General features: G+C 51.9%; 2 protein-coding genes across 3 annotated transcripts in view; both read right to left on the reverse strand.

Moving 5' to 3' along the window:
* Window positions 1-2,049: 2,049 nt before the first annotated feature.
* Window positions 2,050-14,518, reverse strand: Shkbp1 (SH3KBP1 binding protein 1). The gene is made up of 18 exons (XM_038339039.1): window positions 14,395-14,518; window positions 14,090-14,143; window positions 13,913-13,958; window positions 13,746-13,819; window positions 13,415-13,473; window positions 13,096-13,176; window positions 11,424-11,585; window positions 10,579-10,669; window positions 10,313-10,503; window positions 9,339-9,454; window positions 8,331-8,418; window positions 8,125-8,241; window positions 6,815-6,985; window positions 4,613-4,768; window positions 4,118-4,214; window positions 2,848-3,026; window positions 2,526-2,640; window positions 2,050-2,438 (listed from the first exon to the last, which is right to left on the reverse strand). The coding sequence occupies exons 1-18, from the start codon at window positions 14,478-14,480 to the stop codon at window positions 2,207-2,209; spliced, it is 2,115 nt and encodes a 704-aa protein (XP_038194967.1). The 5' UTR covers window positions 14,481-14,518; the 3' UTR covers window positions 2,050-2,206.
* Window positions 14,519-15,797: 1,279 nt separating this feature from the next.
* The window catches only part of Sptbn4 (spectrin beta, non-erythrocytic 4), an 82,814-nt gene continuing 77,033 nt past the window's right edge, over window positions 15,798-21,578 (reverse strand). The window contains exons 31-35 of one of the 2 annotated variants that reach the window (XM_038339743.1): window positions 21,359-21,428; window positions 20,530-20,822; window positions 18,695-18,868; window positions 18,510-18,552; window positions 15,798-15,956 (exon numbers count right to left, since the gene is read on the reverse strand). In XM_038339743.1, coding sequence (XP_038195671.1) covers window positions 15,798-15,956; window positions 18,510-18,552; window positions 18,695-18,868; window positions 20,530-20,822; window positions 21,359-21,428 — 739 coding nt within the window. Of the gene's footprint in view, window positions 15,957-18,509; window positions 18,553-18,694; window positions 18,869-20,529; window positions 20,823-21,355; window positions 21,429-21,578 lie in introns of both variants that reach the window. The other variant, XM_038339742.1, reaches the window with a different exon arrangement.

Here is a 21,578-nt window from a genome sequence, read left to right on the forward strand (position 1 = left end):
TTTGAGACCAGGTCTTACACTGTGTAACCTTGGCTAGTGTGGAATTTACCACATAACTGGGCTGGCCTTGTACTCAGAGAGATCTACCTGCCTCTGCCTCCTGAGTGCTGACCTAATGGCAGGCACCCCCATGCCAGACCAGTGCTCTTTGTAACGGGTCTTGCACTTTGACCACCTGGGACTGACCTCCCTTACTAGCCTCTGAGGGCTCAAGGCCCAGCTCAGGACTCTCCCTATTCACCATACTGACTACAGTGACTGATTCAGAAATGGCCTCATGACTAGATTCAAACCCATGAAAACCTGGCCTGTGGTTTGTGTTTGTTTGTTTTGTAACAAAGTTTCTCTGTGGAGTCAAGGTTGGCCTTTCTTTTTTTCTTTCTTTTTTTTTTTCAAGGTCTCTATGTGTGGTCCTGGTCAAGTTGGAATACTCTATGTAGACCAGGCTGGCCTCAAACTCACAGAGATCCACTTGCATCTCCCTCCTGATTAAAGGTGTGGGTCACTACCGCCTGGCCAGATTGGACTCTTAATTTGTGTGTTAGTTTCTTATCTCTTGGTATGAAAAATACCTGGCAAAAGTTACTTACAGGAGGATTTATCTTGACTCATGCCAAGGATACAGGCCATTGTGGCAGGGAAGTCGCAGATACATTGTATAATCAATCAATCAGGAGGCAGAGAGCAATGGACAGAGGCTCTCAGTTCGCCCTCCTTTGCATGCAGTCTGGGCTAGCAGCCCATGAGAAGGGGTCACCCACATTGAGGGTGGTTTTTCCATAGGATGGCACTGCCCACATTGGAGGGTGGGTCTTACCACTTTAATGAACCTAATCTACACCATCCTTTGGAATGCAAAGAGACCAACCTAAACTGGATAATTCCTCTCAAGCATGAGGTTTATCTCCTGGGGGTCCTAGATCCTGATAAGTAGCAGTATTAACCAACACAACTCAAGATCCTTCTGTTTCAGCCTCCAGAGTGCTGGTGTCACAGGTGTGTGTCACCACAATTAACTCAGTCCTGTGGTTCTTTTTTTTTTTTTTTTTTTTTTTTTTTTTTTTTTTTTTTTTTTTTTTGCCTGCTAGACAGGACATAGGGACAGCGAGGAGTCTTCTGGAATTGAATTGTCTGGGCTGCAGACAAGGTATCCCAGATGGAAGCAGGCAAGAAGTAGAAAGCCATTCTAAGTCTGAAGCCGGGGGTAAGCCAATACTTTCTCTTCTTTGCTTAATCCAGAAGTCAGATGTTTCTGATTTTTGTTTTGCTCATTCATTCATTCATTCATTCATTCATTCATTGGCAGGGTCTCTCTACATAGTCCTAGCTCTCCTGAAATTCACTATGTAGACCATTCTGGACTCACACTCACAGAGATCTGCCATGGGATAATCCTGTACACTGTGAAGATTATTGCTTTCATTGCTAATAAAGAGCTGATTGGCTGATAGCTAGGCAGGATTTTTGGGACAGAGAGAATGCTGGGAAGAAGGAGAGCAGAGTCGGAGGAGTTGAGAGCCAGACATGGCAGCAGCAACATGGGAAGTTCATACATGTGGCAAACGAGCCTCAGGGCAGCACATAGATTAACAGAAATGGGCTAAGCTGGTAAGAGCTGCCTGGATACAAGCCTAAACTACTGGTGGAGCATTTATAATTAATGTCTTTTTTATTTAATTTTTTATACCAACCATAGTTTCCTCTCCCTTCCCTCCTCCTGCTCTCTCCCCCCTCCTCCCCTCAACCCCATCCACCCTTCAGAGAGGATAAGGCCTCCCACTGGAGTTAATGAAACCTGGCATTAAAGGACTTGAATGGTCATTTGGGAGTGGCTGGTGGGACAGAACTGATTGGCGGTCTAGACAGAAACTCTGCCTATAGGGAGCTCCTCCTGCCTCTGCCTCTCCAGTGCTGGGATTAGAGGTGTGCTCCATCTCAACTGTAGCAGTATCTCTGAGTTTAAAGCTTAGAACTTGATGGACCCCTACATTTCCATCTCTTCTTGGGGAGCCACCCCCTCAAAGGGAAAAAAAACAAGAATACAAACAGTGCTGGCAGTAAGGACTTTATTAGGGAGGTGACTTTGGCTCTTAGGAAAGGAAGGCTAAGGGACCTCAGTGACTCCAAGGAGGCCCTGGCCCTTGCTCCAGCAGGAAGGCCGAGTTCCCTGGGCCCAGCCCATATGAAGGCACTGTGGTGGTTAGGCTCAAAAGGAAGTTTCATTAAGAGTGTTCTTGGGAGGTGTCAGTGGAGTGCCAAGACCTGTGGAGGGTCGAGGGGCTGGGGTCGGTGGGCGTCGGGGTTCCGGAGCACCTCTCGCCAGCTCTTGACACCGATCCACGAAGCTTCCGGCCCCACGGCGCCGGACCTCTGCCTGCGGTGGGCTGGGGCTCCCTCTGTGGCCTGACAGGGACATGTTGCTGCAGGCTGAGTGGAGACTGAGAGGGAGAGAAAGTCAGGGTCCCGGTATCAGCGGTATCACCGTGCTGTTTCCACTGCTTGGAGGGAAGTGGCGCTACAGCTACCTGGTAAGAGAGGTCCTGGGTGAGGGGCTGGGGAAAGCTCCCCGAGAGGCAGTCAACGGGGCCAGTTCGCACTGCTCCAGCTGGCCCATCAGCTCTTCTTCCGTCAGGCCACCTGCTGCGGGTGGCAAAGAAGCAGGGTCAGGGGTAGGATGGAGGACAAAGACCAAGAGCAGCTGGTGGTAGGAGGGAGAAATGGATGGGCTGGGGCCAGAGGCTCCGAGAGAAAGTAGAAAAACCATGGCAAGAAAGGGCTGGAGGGCAAGAAAGGCCCAAAGGGACCAGAGGGCTGAGACCGGGGAAGAGAAACCATGGGGAGGAGTACCAGGGGTCTGGCCCAGGCCATCCATGGCAGTCGTCAAATCCCACATGGCCAGGCTGCCATTGGCCTGGCCGGTGAGCAGGTAGCGCCGGGGCCTGGAGCCCAGCCGTATGGAACCCTCACACTCCAGCACTGTGAAGGCTGTCGTGGGCGAGCCATCCACTGAGCAAACGGAACACACCCTGTGGGATGCAAGGCGTCAGGAGTCATCAGCCTGGTCCCTCTCTGTTCCCACCTCTGAGCCTGCAGGTCCTGTCCCTCCCCAGCCCACCCAATCCTTTTCCATTCCCATCACTTCATTTTGCTTTGAGACGGGTCTCATGTAGCCCAGGCTGGCCTGCAACCCGCTGGGTAGTTGAGGATGACTTTGAACTTCTGATCCTTTTGCCGCTACCTCCTGGGTGCTGGGGTTACAGGCATGTACTGTGCCCTGTTTACTCAGTACCAGAGGTCAAACCCTAGCTTCACGCATGCGAGGTGCACGCTTCTGACTCACTCCACTGACCTGGCTGCATCCCAAACCTCTTAGACCAGGTTTTCCTTCGGCATCTCAGATAGTGTGCCCCCCACGCACATTTATGTATCCCAGGGGGCCTCAGCACCCTTCCCACACCCCCTGCTTGTCTCCTCTGTTGCGCCTGCCACCTCCCATGGGCCACCCAGTGTCTCTCAGATCACTGTCTCATCCTGTGTCCCACCAAACACTTGGCCCAAAGTCATCCCTGCCTTTTGACCGCTTGTCCAGTCCCTTACACAGGCATAGCTTCCCATGCACTTAGGAAAAGGCCTCAGCTGTCCTACTCAAGGTCCAGGCCCACTACCCAGGTGGCTCTTCCCAGCCCTGGCACATGCTCAGCAGGCATGCTCTCCTGTCCTCCTTTCTTCTACACAGTCCTCAGTCCGCATTCCTACGTAGCTGAAGGTTTCTCTGCAGAGGCCACTCCCCAAGCAACGCTCTCAGGCCTCCTTTTCAGGTCACCTGCTATGGACTCCTGTAGCAACCTGTGCGCCCATCCACTCCCCATCCCAGGCCTGCACCCCACCCCACCCTGACACTCTACTGCACCCCACCCCACCCTGACACTCTACTGAACCCCATCCCACCCGACTCGATTGCTTGGGTTGTCTATGGTCCAGCACAGTGACCTGAGGTTTCTCCAGTGTCAGCTTCACACACACAACCCAGAGGCCCATTCACCCTGCAGCCTCTGCTCTTTCAGGACCCCTTTCCAGCCTCTTCCCTGGTCCTGCCTCATTGGTGGACAGTACTCACCGCTGCCCAGTGGAGGAGAGACGCACAAAGAGCTGGCTGGCATTTGGCACCACCTTCTGGATAAATACCTGCTGGTCATCCCGCTCACCATAGGGACCTGTGTGGGCAGGGGTGAGGTAAGGACCACAGGGTTCGCAGGGCCTTCACAGCCCACAGCACTACCTGTCCCCATTGCTTGGCCAACGCCCAGACCTAGATCCTGCTCCCAGGCTACCGCAATTGGACAGAGGCAGACAGAACTAGGGGCTGGCCAGGATCAACAGCATTCAGGCCTGTCTGCTGATGGTCAGTGGGAACCAACGACAGAGTGGGGTTAGCTGGGGGTACAGAGGTCAACAGCAGGTCAGGGGGAAGCCAAGGTGAAGGTCAACGAGGGGCAGAAGTCAGTGGGTTTGAGGACTACAATGCAGCTAAACGGGCAGGAGAGGTGGGCCAGTAGGATCCCACACGGCTCAGGCAGGTCTGCGGGAAGGGATCAAGGGAACCAGCAGGCACCAATGTCATTGCCAGCACTGCAGCCTCCGTGCCCGTCGGCCGATTCCAGTGCCAGGATCTTGAAGGACGCTAGCGGAGTGGAACCAGGCTGGGTGGAGATCATGCCTCGAAAGCGAGTCACAGACCAAGTCCGAACATGGTTGTTGTCAGCGCAGACTAAAGAGCAGAGGGAAAGCCGAACGTCAGGCCTGACCCTGGTGCCCGCACAGTCCGACCCTCCTGGGCCCCTAGCATGAGACCCTTTTGGAGGTGTGAGGGCCCAGCTGTGGTGAGTACTTCCCTTTAAGAAATTCTCTCTTCTGGATGCCCAGAGATCCTGTCAGCTCTGCTCTGAAGTGGTCTGAATCTGTCCCCATGTTATCCTGGCTATGGACCGACCCCCCCCCCCTCCCCCGGGATCATTTCACCTCATCTCTTTTCTCGGCTTCTGATCCTATCCAGTGCCTACAGCTACATCTCACATTCAGACAAAGCAAGGACATCAACCCTTGAGACCCTCCAGGCCCCTCCCCCTGCATTAACTCCTCCCACTCTCCCTACTGGTTCTTTTGCAATGGCTGTTCCCTCTGACTGGAATGCTTATCCCTTCATTTCTGCTCTAAGGCCCTCAGCCTCTGACAGGCTTGCCCTGAATTAGTGTTCTTCAGTGATCCTCAAACACTTGAGAAAGAAGTGTGATAATCCACGCCTAAAACCCGGGGCTTTCCTGAAACCCCGGGTTTGGAAGGCTGGATCCAAAGGAATCTAAATTCCAGGCTAGCCTGGGCTATGTAGCAAGACCTTATTTCACTCAAAACCCCAGGGGCTGACTCAGTTGACAGTGTTTGTCATGTGAGCATCCAGCATGTGGAGGCGTGTTTTGTCATCCCTGCGCTGGGGAGATGGCAATGAGCAGGTCCCAGGGACTCCCCAGCCAGTCACCCTAGCATATCCCCAGATCCTATAAGGGTCCTATTTTGTTGTTGTTTTATATTTATTTATTTATTATGTATACAATATTCTGTCTGTGTGTATGCCCGCAGGCCAGAAGAGGGCACCAGATCTCATTACAGATGGTTGTGAGTCACCATGTGGTTGCTGGGAATTGAACTCAGGACCTTTGGAAGAGCAGGCAATGCTCTTAACCTCTGAGCCATCTCTCCAGCCCCTTGTTTTTTTTTTTTTTTTTTGAGACAGGGTTTCTCTGTGTGGCTTTGGGGCCTGTCCTGTACAGCGGGTTGTCCTCTACCTCACAGAGATCTGCCTGCCTCTGCCTCCCAAGTGCGTGCGCCACCACAGCCTGGCTGCCATAAGAGTCTTAAAAAACAAGATGGACTGGAGAGATGGCTCAGAGGTTAAGAGCACTGGCTGCTCTTTCAGAGGACCTGGGTTCAATCCCAGCACCTGCATGGTAGTTCTCAACTGTCTCTGGATCCGACACCCTCACACACACCTACATGTACATAAAATAAAATAAAAAATAAAAACAAAAAACCCAAGATGAAGGGAGCTGGAGAGAGTTAAGTGGTTTAGTGAACTTGCTACTCTTGCAGAGGATCTGAATTCAGTTTTCCAGCACCCATGTTGGGTGGCTCACAACCACCTATAACCCCCATCTCCTGGGATAGTGACATCCTTTTCTGCCCTCTGTAGACACCTGCGTGTGCATGCACGCACACACACACACACACACACACACACACACACACACACGTAAGTTTGTTTGTTTGTTTTTTTTTTTTTTTGGTTTTTCGAGACAGGGTTTCTCTGTAGCTTTGGAGCCTGTCCTGGAACTAGCTCTTGTAGACCAGGTTGGTCTCGAACTCACAGAGATCCGCCTGCCTCTGCCTCCCGAGTGCTGGGATTAAAGGCGTGCACCACCGCCGCCCGGCCACACGTAAGTTTTTAGAATCTCTCTTTTTGGTTTGTTTTTGTATTGTTTTGAAAGTTTCTCTGTGTGGCCCTGACTGTTCTAGAACTCACTCTGTAGACCAGGCTGGGCTTACACTGGAAGTGGTTCTCCTCCCTCACCCTGCGGAGTGCTGGGATAACAGACCCGAGTCCCTGGCCTGTCACAGTCTTTTCCACGTCTGTGACAGCCAGCTGGGGTCTCCTGTTATCTTCAGCCTCAGAGAGGTGTCTCTCCACACACCTGTCCCCACTGGAAGTCCCATCCTCCGGGCTCCTGGCTCCCAAAGCTGTCCCCACTGCGGGGACCCCCACCTGAGATGAGGTGCTTCTCTGACAGCATGATCTTGGTGACAGGACTGCGATGCACACTGAAGGTCTGGAAGAGCTGGGGACCTGAGCCCACAGTCTCAGGGTGCTGCACGATGACCCGCACGACCCCTGAGCTGGTGCCATAGGCAATCTCAATCCAGTTCCCACTGTCACCTAGGCCAACAACAAAGAGGGTCTGTCGTGGAAAACAGAACCAGGGCAGAGGGCAAGAGAGTGAGAGAAGGAAGTGGGGGGAGAGATGGGGGTGAAAGAGACAGAGACAGAGAGACATATCCATGAGACTAAGAAACCACAGGTGGGGGCGGAGAGACGGCTAAGTGATAAAGAGCATTTGCTGCTCTTCCGCAAGACCCAAGTTCAATTCCCAGGACCACATGGCAGCTCAAAGCCTACCTGGAACACCTATTCTGATCCCTTATTTGTACTCTCTGGGCACCAATCATGTACTTACATACATGCAGCAAAACAGTCATACACATTAAACAATAAATCTTTTTATAAATTTCTGAATGACCTATAAACAGAATAAGAGAGAGCTTCCCGGTGTCTCAGGAACTCCGCTGACAACTTTTCATTTTGAGAGCCTCAAAACTTTTTTCATTTTTTTGAGAGTCTCACTAGGTAGCCCTGGTTGGCCTAGAATTCAATATGTAAATCAGGCTGGCTTTGAACTCACAAACTCACAGAGATTCCCCCTCCCCCAAGCTGCCTCTGCCTCCCTGAGTGTTGGAGAGATTCCCAGAAACTAAACAAAGCATCATAAAGAACACAGGTAGAAAAAATACAGTGTCAGCAGTGTGTGCAGGGGCCACAGCCAATGCACTTGTATCCCATATAGGAACATGGATGGGTATTAAATGTAGGAGATGGGGAGAAGAACCGAGGGGCTAGCCTGTGATCCCAGCACTCAGGAGGCTCATGCAGAAGGGTGAAGTGTTCTAGAGTTAGAGGTTACCCTAGGCTACAGAGAAAGATTCTGTCTTCCCCCAAAATGGGGGGAGGGATAATCAAGGACCCCTGAGTTTGGATTTATCTACTATCTGGTATGTATCAATTCTCTTGGTTTTATGAATTATACAAATATCATGTCCTGATGGGATGGAAAAGACCCAAAAATTAACTAACAGTGGCATGTCATGGAGCAAGTGGCTAAACAAAACAAAGCCAAACCACATGCTCAAGGAACTTTCTGAGCAACCCCACGAGACACGCTGCACAGGCAGGGACATGGCTGCAGGTCAGGTCTGGGGCTGACCAATGAAAACAGGGACAGAGGCTTCATCATAGCTTACTGGTTTTGGGAGTGAGGTAGACGCTGAGTGCGGTGACCCCATCCTCTGCCGGGTCCCGGTAGAGCTCACTGACAAGGAGGTCATTGTCCTTCATCCGCAGGGGGAATTTCTGCACATCTAGGTGGACAGGCAGGGGTGGGGCAGATGTGTTGGAGGTGCCTGCTCCAGCCTACCCATCACACCACAGGAGGAAGAACGTGGCTCACCTACGTAATAGATGGAGCCGTTGCTGCAGCCCAGGAGGAGGAAGGAGCCGGCTGCATCGTAACTGGTGATAGGCTGGACCTCCTGGACCTGGGGCAGGAAAGTGGCAGCAGTGTAGGACCCTCCCGGTGTCCTTGCCTTTCTCCTACAGTGACCATTTCTGTGTGCCCAGCATGGCCATGCTACCTGGGCCTGAGTCTATCCCTTCCAGCCTTGCCAGCTGCCATCTGTGTCTATCTCTAACATCACGGCTGTTCCTGTAATGTCACGGCTGTCCCTGTAACGTCACGGCTGTCCCTGTAACATCACGGCTGTCCCTGTAACGTCACGGCTGTCCCTGTAACATCACGGCTGTCCCTGTAACATCACGGCTGTCCCTGTAACATCACGGCTGTCCTTGTAACATCAGGGCTCTCTCTGTAACATCATGGCTCTCCCTGTAACATCATGTCTGTCCCTGTAACATCGTGGCTGTCCCTGTATCATGGCTCTCCCTGTAACATCGTGTCTGTCCCTGTAACATCACAGCTCTCCCTGTAACATCAAGGCTCTCCCTGTAATATGATGGCTGTCCCTGTAACATTGTGGCTGTTCCTGTAACATCATGGCTCTCCCTGTAACATCATGTCTGTCCCTGTAACATCGTGGCTGTCCCTGTAACATCACAGCTGTCTCTGAAAAGCACGGCTCTCCCTGTAATGTCATGGCTCTCCCTGTAACATCTCTCTCTCTCTCTTCCTGAGACAGGGTTTCTCTGTTTACCTTTGGCTGTCCTGAAACTTGCTTTGTAGACTAATCTGACCTTGAACTCACAGAGATCCACCTGCCTCTGCCTCCTGAGTACTGGGACTAAAGGCATGTGCCACCAGGCCCGTGTTCCATGAGCCTTTACCCCACACCCACTGTAGGGCTGTCTGGCTCTCTCTCCAGGTGGTGTGAAGCAGGAAGGAACCCCTGGGCCTACGCAGTCCAGACACTTGGGAGGAGGGTGCCAGGCTGGCCAAACTCACCTGCCAGTGCTTTGTGACAGCATTCCACACCCCGATGCGCCCCGTGTGGCTTGTGGCAATGAGCTGGTTCCCAACAAAGAACAAGGCCTCCACTGGTACACCCAGGTGGAAGACACCTGTAGGCAGCAAGGAGAGACTGGACGCCCACTGCAGGGGTGGGGTGCGGCAGCAAGGAGGGCTCAATGGGAGGCTGGATACCCACTGCAGGGGTGGGATGCAGCAGCAAGGAGGGCTCAAAGGGAAGCTGGATGCCCACTGCAAGGGTGGGGTGCGGCAGCAAGGAGGGCTCAATGGGAGGCTGGAAGCCCACTGCAGGGGTGGGGTACGGCAGCAAGAACCTCAAGGGCCATGTTTTGTGTTGGGAAATGGAATCCCCGAGGCTAAGAGGATTCCAGGTATTAGACAGAGCTTTTGATAAGTGTGGAACTCTAAGGGCAGGTAGAATTCTAACAGGCTGAGGTTTCCAAAAAGGCTAAAAACTCTCCTGTTGGGACAAAGGCTATGACAACTGAGGGCTGAATTTTGTTGTTATTGTTTTGAGTTGGGATCTCATGTAGCCCAGGCTAGCCTCCACCTTCTCTGTGTTGGATTACCAGTTTATATGGTGCTGGGATTCGATCCAGAATTCCATGCATGCTCCCCTCTCTCCAAACACATAAATAAATATATACAAAAATAAAATATAATCAGTGTGTTAACTGGGCATGGTGGCACTAGTTGTGGCTGTGGTCCAGCATTCAAGTTGAGGGCAAGAAGACCTGGAATTCAAGGCTTGGGCTAAATGGTAAAACCTTGTCTAAGGCCAAATAAAAAATGCAGGATTCCGAAGGTCTAGAACATTCTCTTACAGGGTAAAGAGACTGACTAGGGCACAGTATTTTTATGCTTCTCGTATGGATATCCAGTTTCACGGGCTGGGTTATTTTAACAGATTGCAGAATTCTACAGGAGTTTAAAAAGCCCAAGGCGCATACCTATCTCAGAGCCGCCACCTTGTGCCTGTAGAGCCCACAGAAGGATCTCGCTGCCTGTGGCTGCAGCCACCATCTTGTCGTGCTCACCTGGAGCACCGCTGAGCACCCGAGCGGTGAGAGCCAGGCGCTCGATGGGCCAATCCAGGCGAGGGCTGGAAAACGCTAGCTGCCAGCCAGAAGCTTCCTTTAGCCTGCGAGATTGGAGGAACCATCAGCTCCCTCCTCAGAGCCGCCCTCTCCCACAGCCCATCCCCCCCTCTCAGTACCTGTAACAGACCAGGAAGTGCGTGTAGGCCACAGCGATCCAGTTGTGGTGGCCACAGACCAGTCGCACCATCCCTGGCTCCTCCAGTTGGCCTTGGGGACAAGAGAGGAGACCAGAACAGGGTCACAGCGGCCCATTGGTCCTGACCTCCTAAAGGACAGAAATTTAAGCTGCATCTGGTAGTGTGGCCTGTAATCTCAAGTACTTTGGTGGTTGAGACAGAAGGAACACTAATTCAAGGCCAGCCTGGGCAACTTAGGGAGACCCGGTCTCAAAACAGAAAGTAAAGAGAAGGCTGGGGGCCAGGGAGTGGGTTCAGCATATAAAAGCAGCTCTGGAACAAGCCGGACACTCTAGGCTCAATATCTACAACCTACGTGGTAGCCTCTGACCTCCACAAGTGCACTGTGTTATGAGTTCACACACGCATACAATAATGATAATTAAAAATAAATAATCAGATAAAAATGATGGTTCACACTCCTAGTTCTAGCACTCAGGAGGCCGAGGTAAGAGAACTGGATTGCTCTGAGCTCCAGACCAGCCTGGCTCAGAGCAGGAGGCTAGACAGTGCCAGAATGCATGCTCCAGGATCGGTACCCAGCACAACAGTGCCAGAATGCATGCTCCAGGATCGGTACCCAGCACAACAGTGCCAGAATGCATGCTCCAGGATCGGTAACCAGCACAACAGTGCCAGAATGCATGCTCCAGACTCGGTAACCAGTACAACAGTGCCAGAATGCATGCTCCAGGCTTGGTAACAAGCACAACAGTGCCAGAATGCGTGCTCCAGGCTTGGTAACAAGCACAACACACGTGCCAAAGACAAAGACAGACGCTTACCTGATGGGGATGGAGGTGCTCTCTCATCCAGCATTCGGCCCAGCAGCCCTGCATTACCCAAGTTGGGGGGCATGGTGTTGCTCCGTCGAACAGGGGCTGGACGTCCCCCTACTTGCTGGGGTCCCACCAGGCTGTGCCGGTTTCTCCGCTTCACTGGGAATACTGTAGTGCAGGGGAGTGTCAGTCACCAGAATTATAATCATGGCGGGCTGTGAACACTGAAACTGCATGCAATGAATGCCCCGTGTGGGGCATAGTGACCCGGGGAAGGTGTGCCGTGGTGCCAGGGTATGGCATTCTATGACCCAGAAGCCTATGACAGAGAAAGAGCCAGTTCGGTGCTGCTATGGTACCGATGCCTTTCCACTACTTGCTAACTTCAGTCAGGCCTGGAAGGTAGGTCTGTAACTGTAACTACTTGGAAATCTGGAGCTGGAGGATTGCAAGTTCAAGGTCAGGCTAGGCAACTTAGTGAGACCCTATCTCAACAAACAACAAGAAAACAAACCAGAAGAGGGGTGGTGAGATGTCTCAGTAGGTGAAGGTGCTTGTCACCAAGACTAACAATCGTTACTTTGATCCTGGGACCCATGTGGTGGAAAGAGAGAAATGATTCTGACAAGTTGTCCTCTAATCTCCTTACATGCCCCCCCCAAGTGCCCCAATAAATACATACATATAATAACTATTTTATTTTTAAAGTAAAGATAGAGATGGGTTGTATCTCAGCAGTAGAGTATGTTTCCAGAATTTACCCGGGAAGGGCTGTAGGCAGAAGTAGAACACATGCCTAGAATTCCCCAGTCAAGGCTTGGGGGTGTGGCTCCATGCTACAGCACCTGCTGGGCATGCACAAAGCCCTGGGTGCCAACTCCAGTACTATAGTAAATACATAATAAAATAAAGAATATAATGCAGGCGCTACAGAGATGGCTCTTGGGTAAAGTACTTGCTATACCCCGAGAGCTAGGAAGGAAAACCAAGGCAAATCCTCCCATTTTGTGCACAAGCGAGCTTAGCCAATCAGTAAATGCCAGGTTCATTGAAACAGGGTCATAACAACAACAACTATTATTAATAATTATTATTATAGAATAAATGGAAAATTTTGTTTTCTTCCCTCCTAATAAAGGGAACCAACCCTCTTTTTTTTGGGAGAAAGAACATTGTTCTGGCTTTTTGTTGTGGTGTTTGTTTTGAAACATGGTCTTCCAGTGTCTCCCTGACTATCCTGGACCTGGATATGTAAGCCAAGCTGTTCTCCCACTCACAGAGATCCCCTGCCTCAGTACTGGGATTAAAGGCATGTGCTGCCATGCCCAGCTGTTCTGCTCAGGCTTTATTTTCACATTTCTACTGTGTTTGTGGTATAAAGTTAGTAGCTAAAGTTTATATTTTAAATGCTTGTTTGTTTTTTGTTCCGTGTTTCTCTTTTCTGAAAAACAGAGCAAAACCTAAGAAAACTCAGATTACATCTCCCATCAGGCTCCAGTGCAAGCAAGCTTCACGGAAAATGCTGTTTCCTATTTCTTTTCCAAGCATCTGATAAAGAACTACAACTCCCATTACAGCTCTAGGCTCCAAATACAAGTATCTAAGAGTCTTTAGTCTTATGGGAAATGTAGTCTCTAACCCAATCTCCCACTCCCCGGCATCTACTGGGAGTGCCTACCTGGAGGAGGCAGATAACCATTGAAGAGGACATTTCCACAGGAAGATCGATCTAACTCTTCCCTTACCTGCAGGCGACGAACTGCAAGAGAAGGACTCAAAACTTGATCTTGAGGGATAGGAAGGCAGACCCATGACCCTCTCTCCCCATGTGGTTTTCCACAGAACTGCCAACCAACTCCTTCAGAGCCAGACCCAAACCCAGTGCTCTTAGCTCTAACCCAACCATCTTTCTGACTGGGCAAGTCAAAAACGTAGAGAATGCTCAGGAAGTAACTGAGCATGCTGACTGGGGGGGGGGGGGGGGGACTTACACTTACCCAGTGGAGTGAGCCCATAGAATTGGGCTTCATGGAGGAGGCTGGACCCGTGGATACCCCTGGGTAATAAAAGAGAATCGGGGTAAAAGTCTGGGGTGTTTGGGGTGGGCAGCACATTCTGAGAAGGTTTTTGAAACTGCTAGTATTGAAAAACAAACAAACAAAATACTTTTAAAAAAAATCTAGGGAACAAACATGTGTGCACATATTTGGAGGGGGTGTAGAACATGATCAGGACTGAATAATTTGAATCGAATGGAACACATGGGCAGACACTCCGAGGAGGAGAGATTTACATGATGGGGGAACGTACCCCCTTACCCATACCAACCTGGGGTCTAACTCTTTGGTCCGCAGGAAGTTGAGGATGGGGGCAAAGACGGTGGGGTCCCTGTCGATGAAGATCTGCATGGGGGGAGGGCATGGCAACCGGGAGTGAGTAGGAAGTCCTGTCCTTCCTCCCACTGGCCGTCCCACTTTTGATCTCGCCCTACTCACAGCTCCGGTCTCATCTTTCAGAGTTGAGATGCGTCCGCTCAAAAGACTACAGGAAGGGGAAGCCGAGGAGGTGTCACGGGCCGAGTTGCAGAGGTGAGTAAAGGTGGAAATAAGTCTTCCCACACCCTTTCCTTTCATCCCCTCCTACCCTCGCCCCAAATTGGCCCTCCTAATCACCTGGAGAAGAAAGAGTCTGGGATCCAGGTGAGCGTCTGGCGAGAGGTACTGAACCTGGGCCGTGAGGTAAGGAGAAGAAACAGATGACGGGGAGGTAAGGACCGCTGCCTTCTCCCACGCGATCCACGCACGGAAACTTCCCTCCTTTGGCATTTTTTTTTTTTTTTTTTAATCCAAGCGCCAAGCCTCCAGCACGGGGCGGAGCAACCCTTGATGGACAGGGATTACCACCCCCACCCCTAGAAGAGGCGGGTATCCCGCCTTCGTCCCGTAGGATGGGGCCTCGGGGAATCTCCCACACTCACCGCTTGCCCCCCACGTTCAGATTGATTACTTCCCCCGGGGATCCCGGACTCGGGACCCCCTCCGCTGCAGTCGTAGCAACAGCCATGGCCCCCCGGCGAGCCTGCCGGCCTGGACCCACTTCCGGGTGCGCACAGACCCCGCCCCTGATGCTTGCTCATTGGTCTAGAGAGTCCAGCATTCTCCGACGATTGGACAGAGCGCTCGCTCATCGCAATTACGTTTCTCTGACTCTTTAAAGCCCGGCAGTCTTTCCTGACCTCGATGGGGCGCATCTCTCAGTTGCTTTGGGGTAGTTTAATAACTTCCCATTATTTCTAGGGTTCCCTTATTTAGGTATAATATCTAGGCGACTCGTTGAGTACGTGCGCAGATCTTGAAATGAGCCACCAATGGGCAGGTACATCCAGTGTCTGGTAGACGGTCTTCGCACCCGCGTCCCCACATCAGCCCACCCTCCAATCCCGTCACAGGTACGCGAACAAACCAGCGTAGACCGTCAAAGCCAAAGGGTTTATTATAGGTACATACAGTGTGCGCCTGCCACACCGCCCCGCACCCCCGGCCCTGGCGGTGTCTCCGGGCAGCCATTGGGGCTGCCTGTAACCCTGATCCCCCGACTCCCAGGGAGGTGCTCCAGCCAGAAGCATGCAGGGGGGAGGACTTTCCAACCCCCCATCCCCTCGGGAAGTGGCATTTACAGCTGGATGGGGGAGGAGAGAGGAAGACAATTTTGAACTTTGACTCCCCTCCTATTAAAAGCCTTCGCGGATGCGGGGCGGGGGAAGGAGGGAGAGGTCTACATTTTTGCAAAAATAAACTAAGTCAGGAATTAACCTCATGGCTCTGAGATGGTGGAGTGCAGGGGCTAAGGGCCCCTTCGCTCCCTCTTCCCAGACAGATCAAGGCAGCATTGGAAGTGAGGTAAAGGCAGGGAGGAAGTGTGTCCCCCTCCCCACCCCCTAGCACCCTGGATGGTCCAGGGGACCTCACCAGCGCCCCCGTGTCCATCCTTAGGGCGGAGAGGAGGCCAGCGAATACCACCACCTCCCAGATCCCTCGCCACTCCAGCTTCTTGGGGCAGGATCTGACGATGGGGCAGGAGCTTGGCTCAACTGGCTCCCTGCCCGTCCCCACCAAGCTCAGTTATTGCATAAAAAGAATGGAGCCCCAGCACCTGGGGTTGGGTTGGCGAGCGGGAAGGGACCGAGATATGGCTATAGGGACAGCAATCCCCCACCACCATTTCTTGGAGTGCAGGAGAAGTCCCTTCCATTCCAGGGTCCACCGTGACACATCCGCAGTCATTCCTGCCCTTGCGGATGTAAAGGTGTCTTTGTGTCCACAGTGCGGAGAGGAGGGGTAAGGAGACTTGTCAGACTCCAAGTGGGGAGGGTACCTGGAGTCACTTTCGGCGCCCGCTGGCCCTACGCTCCGCACCCTCACGTTTGGGGTTGCCCTCATCTGTGGATGACGTTGTAGGTAGTGTCTGACCCCAGCGGGCGATCTCGGCGTGTTCCGCCACTGAGTTAGCCACAGCCTCCAGCCAGCCATTCATCTCTTCCTGGTGGAAGAAGCGGGACAGGTCCGTCTCTGGGGGAGGATCTCAACCACACTGCCCTCCCTTCTGTTATCTGGGTAATGCTGATAGTGAGGCTAAGGGGACTCTTCTCTAAGCCCTTCTGTGGATCTATTCGCTTAAACAGAAGCAATAGCATCATCTGTAAGACACCCCCCCACACACACACACACAGAAGAACAACCTAAATGAAGGGAAGTATTGAGCAGAAACTTGCAGAGTCTTGACCTTTGCCAGTCCCTGTGCTAATTGGCCTCCATGTACCAACTGACTTCACTTTTCACAAAAGCTCTCAGATAAATTATTTGGGGTCTAGAAAGAGAGCTCAGTGGGTAGCAGCACACTGGAGCCTGATGAACAGGGCTTCATCAGCAGGACCCACACAGCGGAAGGCGAGCACTGACTCAGGGAGCCTCTACCTGCACACCCAAGGCATAGTATGTGTGCGCACACACACATACTTATGAACACACATGCAAAAATAAAATGTAACGGAGCAGGATGGTGGGGCACCCCTTTAATCCCAGTACTTGGGAGGCAGGGGTAGGAGGATCTCTAGGAGTTTGAGGTCTGCCTGATCTACATAGAAAAGTTCCAGGACTACATAGAGAAACCCTGACTCAAAAAGAAAAATAGAAACCAGATTTAGGAACTTGATGGCTCCGTGAGTAAGAATACTGGCTGCCCTTCCGTGGGACCAGGATTCCATTCTCGGCACCAACATGAGCATCTGTTTCGGGGGATACACCACTCTCTTCTAGCCGTGGTGGAGAACCAGGATGACACACACACACATGCAGGCAAGCATACAGATAAAAATAAATGTTTTTAAAAAAATTTTAAAGGATCTTTAAAAAAAAACAACCTCCTTCTTTCATTTGTGTGATGTTTAAGAATGTGTGTTGGGGGCCAAGCGGTGGTTGCACATGCCTTTAATCCCAGCACTCGGGAGGCAGAGGCAGGTGGATCTTTGTGAGCTCTTTGTGGTCTACTAGTTCCAGGACAGGCTGCAAAGCTACAGAGAAACCCTGTCTCAAAAAGAAAAAAAAAAAAAAAAAAAAAGGACTGTGTGTTGGGGGTGGGGTGTGCCTTGTGCACATGTGTGGAGGCTAGGAGAGGATCCAAGTGTCCTGCTCATTACCTCCTGCCTATTTTCCTCCAAACAGGGTCTCCTGCAATTGCCCCCTACAATTATGGGGTTGTTTGTGGGCAGCCATGCCTGGCTTTTCCTTTTTTCTTTTCTTTCTTTTTTTTTTTTTTTAATGTGAATGCTGGGATCCAAATAACATCCTCAGGCTGGGGCTGGAGAGATGGCTCAGAGGTTAAGAATATTGCCTGCTCTTCCAAAGGTTCTGAGTTCAGTTCCCAGCAACCATATGGTGGCTCACAACCATCTGTAATGAGGTCTGGTACCCTCTTCTGGCATGCAGTTATACACATAGACAGAATATTGTATACATAATAAATAAATAAATATTTACAAATAAATAAATAGATTGATAAAAATAATGTCCTCAGGCTTGAACGGCAACTTTCTTACCACTGAACCACTTCTCTAGCCCTATGGGGTGTGTGATGCTTCACATCAACTCTCCTCTCAACAACCCTCACCCCAGTGCACTCAGGATAGAATCCTCTCCTGGATACACCCAATACCGAGAGATCCAGTCCCCAGAAACCTTTCTGAGACCATCTACCTCAGCTCAGCTGTCCTCCTGCAGCTGGCTGTCACAAGCCTTCTCAGTTCTGCCTTTTTGGTTATCTCTATGGGGATCACACATCCTCCCTTTTTTCTGATAGGTTACCCCAGGATGGCCTCATTCTCACTCTGTAGCCCAGGATTGACCCTCTTGCTCCCACCTCCCGCATGCTGAGATAGCAGAAAATGACTACACCCAACCTTCATCACTCCCTTTTTTTGGTATTTCAGGACAGGGTTTCTCTGGGCAGCCCTGGCTGTCCTGGAACTCACTCTGTAGTCCAGGCTGATCTCGAACTCAGTGATCCTCCTGCCTCTGCCTCCTGAGTGCTGAGATTACAGCCTCTTTTTTTTTTAACGTGTTGGTGTGAATTTATGCCATGCGTGTATGGGTGCCCTCAGAGGCCAGAAGAGGGTGCTAGATCCCCTCGAGCTGTAGATACAGGGAGTTGTGAGCTGCCCTACATGGGTGCTAAGAACCAAACTTGAGTCCTCCTGAAAAGCAGGGAGTACTCTTAACCACTGAGCCATCTCCCTAGAGCGTTGGTGACTCCTTTTAAACCTACACCTACTGTCTTCCCAGTGTCCTGAGTGGCTATGACAAAGAAGACGGACTTAGTGATCATGGCCACCAGACATCTTCCCTGGACCCCTCCCCCATACCCCCCTCTCCTGTGCGTCTTATGATGCTCTCTGGGCTCTCACTGCTTTCCTGTCACAGTTCTGATAGTTCTGGCCTGTGTGGTTCCCTCTACAGCTCCAACTCCTTGATTCAGGAACCAACCAGGAAGCTAGACCACTTAGAGATCAATTTATGGTGTGAAAGAACCAACTCTTACCTCATCTTTAGCTTGGAGCAAGAACTCGCTGCCGTCCTGGGTCCTGCAGGAGACATAGGAGTTCAGGGATCTTGAGGAGCCCAACCCCTGCTCCCATCCATTGCCTTTCAAGAAAACTGAGAGCCCACGGGGGAAATAAAACAAGGCGGAGCCCCCCCTCCGTTCTGCCCATGGGAGGGACTCACTGGAGCTTGAAGACATGTTTCTTTTTCTTGTAGTCACTAGCCACCTCGCTGGTGGCCTTGTGCAGACTGAGCAGTGGTTCCCCACCATGCGTGCCCCCCGATGACGGGCCTTTGGAGTCCTTGTAGAAGCCTAGCTCCCCCTTGCTGAGCACACAGTACAGGCTCACCCATGACCTGGGGGTGGGGAGACGGCGACTGAGGCAGAACTGCAGAGTTCCACTCGGGAACTCCACATCTTTCCATCATAGAGTGTACGCTTGACCTTGCTACGTCTGGCCCTTTGCCCACAAGGCAGGTCCTGTTCTGGGAGGTGTGACTAGTGCTCCCAGAACCAAGAGTTTGCCCAGGCTGGTCCCTACTGGCTAACCCTTCTTTGTCTCGTTTCATATTGACTTTCTTAAAAGCAAGACATGAGCTGTTCTTGGAAGATAGGAAGACAGCCAGCAGTAGGTAGAGCCCTTGCCTAGGATTCACTAGCTAGGAGCTGGGGGTATATCTGTGGTAGAACATGAGGCCACAGGCTTGATCCCCAGTCCTAAAAGAATTCAACTGACTCATATGCACACCCATGTTTCATTCATTGATCTCACTTTTCCCATGTATCACCTTCTCTGGTTCTCATTTCCCCACCCTTCACCAAGTTCCTTCAAGGAAGATGGAAGGTTCTACAGTTTGAAACAAGATCTGGTCTCCCCATGCAGCCAAAGTCCCTGTCTAGGAAGAAGTCCCCAGTTAGGAAAATCACATTCAACAGGTGTCAGTGTTCGTTCCCATGTTGGTCTAGTGATGAGGAAGAAAACATTAACTTCAGTCAGCACCAGTAAAGCCTCAGCCTGTCCTGCTGCCTTCGTGTCCAGGGTCCAGATATCACTCACTATACCTGACTCTACCTGCCCCACATTTTCCATCTCAGTTGGACAAAAATATACTGGACAAGTACAAGCTGAACTCACTTCAAAAGTAAACACGCACACACACACACAAACACACACGTGCAAACGGGTTAGGGCCCAAGGAGATTAAGGCACTTGCAGCCAAGCCTTACAACCCTGAGTTCAATCGCAGGGACCCACTGTGGAAGGAGAGAACTGACCCCTGCCAGTTGTCCTCTGACCTCCACACACAACTTCTACCCCCAACACAAATAAATGTAGTTTAGACAATTTAAGAAAAAGCTGGCTGGGTGGTGGTGGTGCATGCTTTTAATCCCAGCCCTTAGGAGGCAGAGGCAGGCGCATCTCTGTGAGTTCGAGGCCGGCCTGATCTACAAGAGCTACAGGCTTTAAAGCTACAGTGAAACCCTGTCTCGAAAAACAAACAAAAACCCCAAAAATCAAAACAAAAGAAAAAGAAAAGCTGCTCATCTGGAAATCTGAGATAACTTCCAACATTCCGAAACTAGGTCCTCAGTTGAGGCTCTGCTCCTTTCCGGAACCCCACTGTAAATTTCATGAATAGAGGTTGTGAGGTGTGAGGGGGAATCCATCCCATCATCCCGCTCACTGATTGGATGCCATCTTGAAGTTCCAATTCACACCGCACTGGACTCATCCAGATTAGACACTACTTCAGGTTTGCTCCTTAGCCACAGTTAACACCTAGGGTGGTCGCTGAGACTGAATCCCAATTTATTCACCTTAGGGGCAAGTACTTCTGTCATGCGCCCATCTCGCTCGAATCACTTAGCTATTGGAGACTCTAAACGTCGACCACGCCCCTCCCCTTCACGGGTTGGAGTCTTTGAATTTGAGCCCCGCCCCCTACCACCCAGCTACTCATTCATGAAACACCCTGAGCGGGCTCCCAGCCATCCAAAGCCCCGCCCACGCGCTCACCGGTTGGACGACTTGCGGTTAGCGTCGAGCTCGCGCTTGCGCAGCAGGAAGCCCTCGTGCTGCACTGTGTGAGTGGGCGGAGGCGGAGGAGCGGGGGCGGAGCCTCCCTGGGCAGGGGCGGAGCGCGAGCGCCGGCTTCCCCCGCCCTCACCACCCTCTCGAGGCCGTGGCCGCCGGCGTGGCTTGGGCCGGTCCCGTGCCCGCGGCCGATCGGGCCGAGGTGTCCGCTCGGGCGGCTCAAGCCCGTTGGGCAGGCGACCGGGGGGAAGCTCACGAGGTTGAGGCAGCGACGGCTGTGTGAATGAAGGGAGTGGGGAGAGGGGTACTGTCCATGATGACTAGCGGGGAGCATCCTGTCTCGGGGAGCCTTAGGGCCAGGGGTCCCATCGGTCTGCAGGGCCACCTATCTTGGAGGGGAACATGAGAAGACCCACAGGGCTGAGGGGACCCCCTTGGGTTTTGGGGGTCATTCGAATTTAGGCTTTGGAATTCTGGAAGCTGGAAGGTAGAGACAGGGTCTAAGGAGGTAGACTAGAGGAAGGGCATAGAATTTCTGTGTGAGGAACTTTGGGGTGGTCTCTTGTGTGGCTAATAAGGAAATTGGGGACCCCCACAAGGCTGGAGAAATAGGGAGTCTAAAACAGATGGGGCAGAGTTTAGAGTCTAATCCTTGTGTGTGGAGGGAGACATAAGGGTCCTGGGTTTGTGGCTCCATATGCTGACTGCAAGGTTCTGGAAGGAGGACGGGGCTGCGCAATGACTGCCTCTCGAGATCCTGGCCACTACGAGGGCTTCCACCACCACCCATCCCTGTGACTCAACTTACCACCCCAGCAGGGAGCCCAGGGCCTGCCTCTTTCTCCTGCAGCTGCTCCACAATGTCCGCTAGGGTGGCCTTCCTGGAGAACAAGGGCAGAAGACCCAAATGAGATGCAGTTCCTTTGGCTAGGGCCCTGACTGCCTGGACAGTCATACCATACCAGGCCTCCATACCAGGCCCCTGCCCACAATTCAGCAGTCGCACATGTGTGTGCCTTGCATACCGTGGG

Source organism: Arvicola amphibius, chromosome 8, assembly GCF_903992535.2.
Source record: "Arvicola amphibius chromosome 8, mArvAmp1.2, whole genome shotgun sequence".
NCBI classification, from domain to species: domain Eukaryota; kingdom Metazoa; phylum Chordata; class Mammalia; order Rodentia; family Cricetidae; genus Arvicola; species Arvicola amphibius.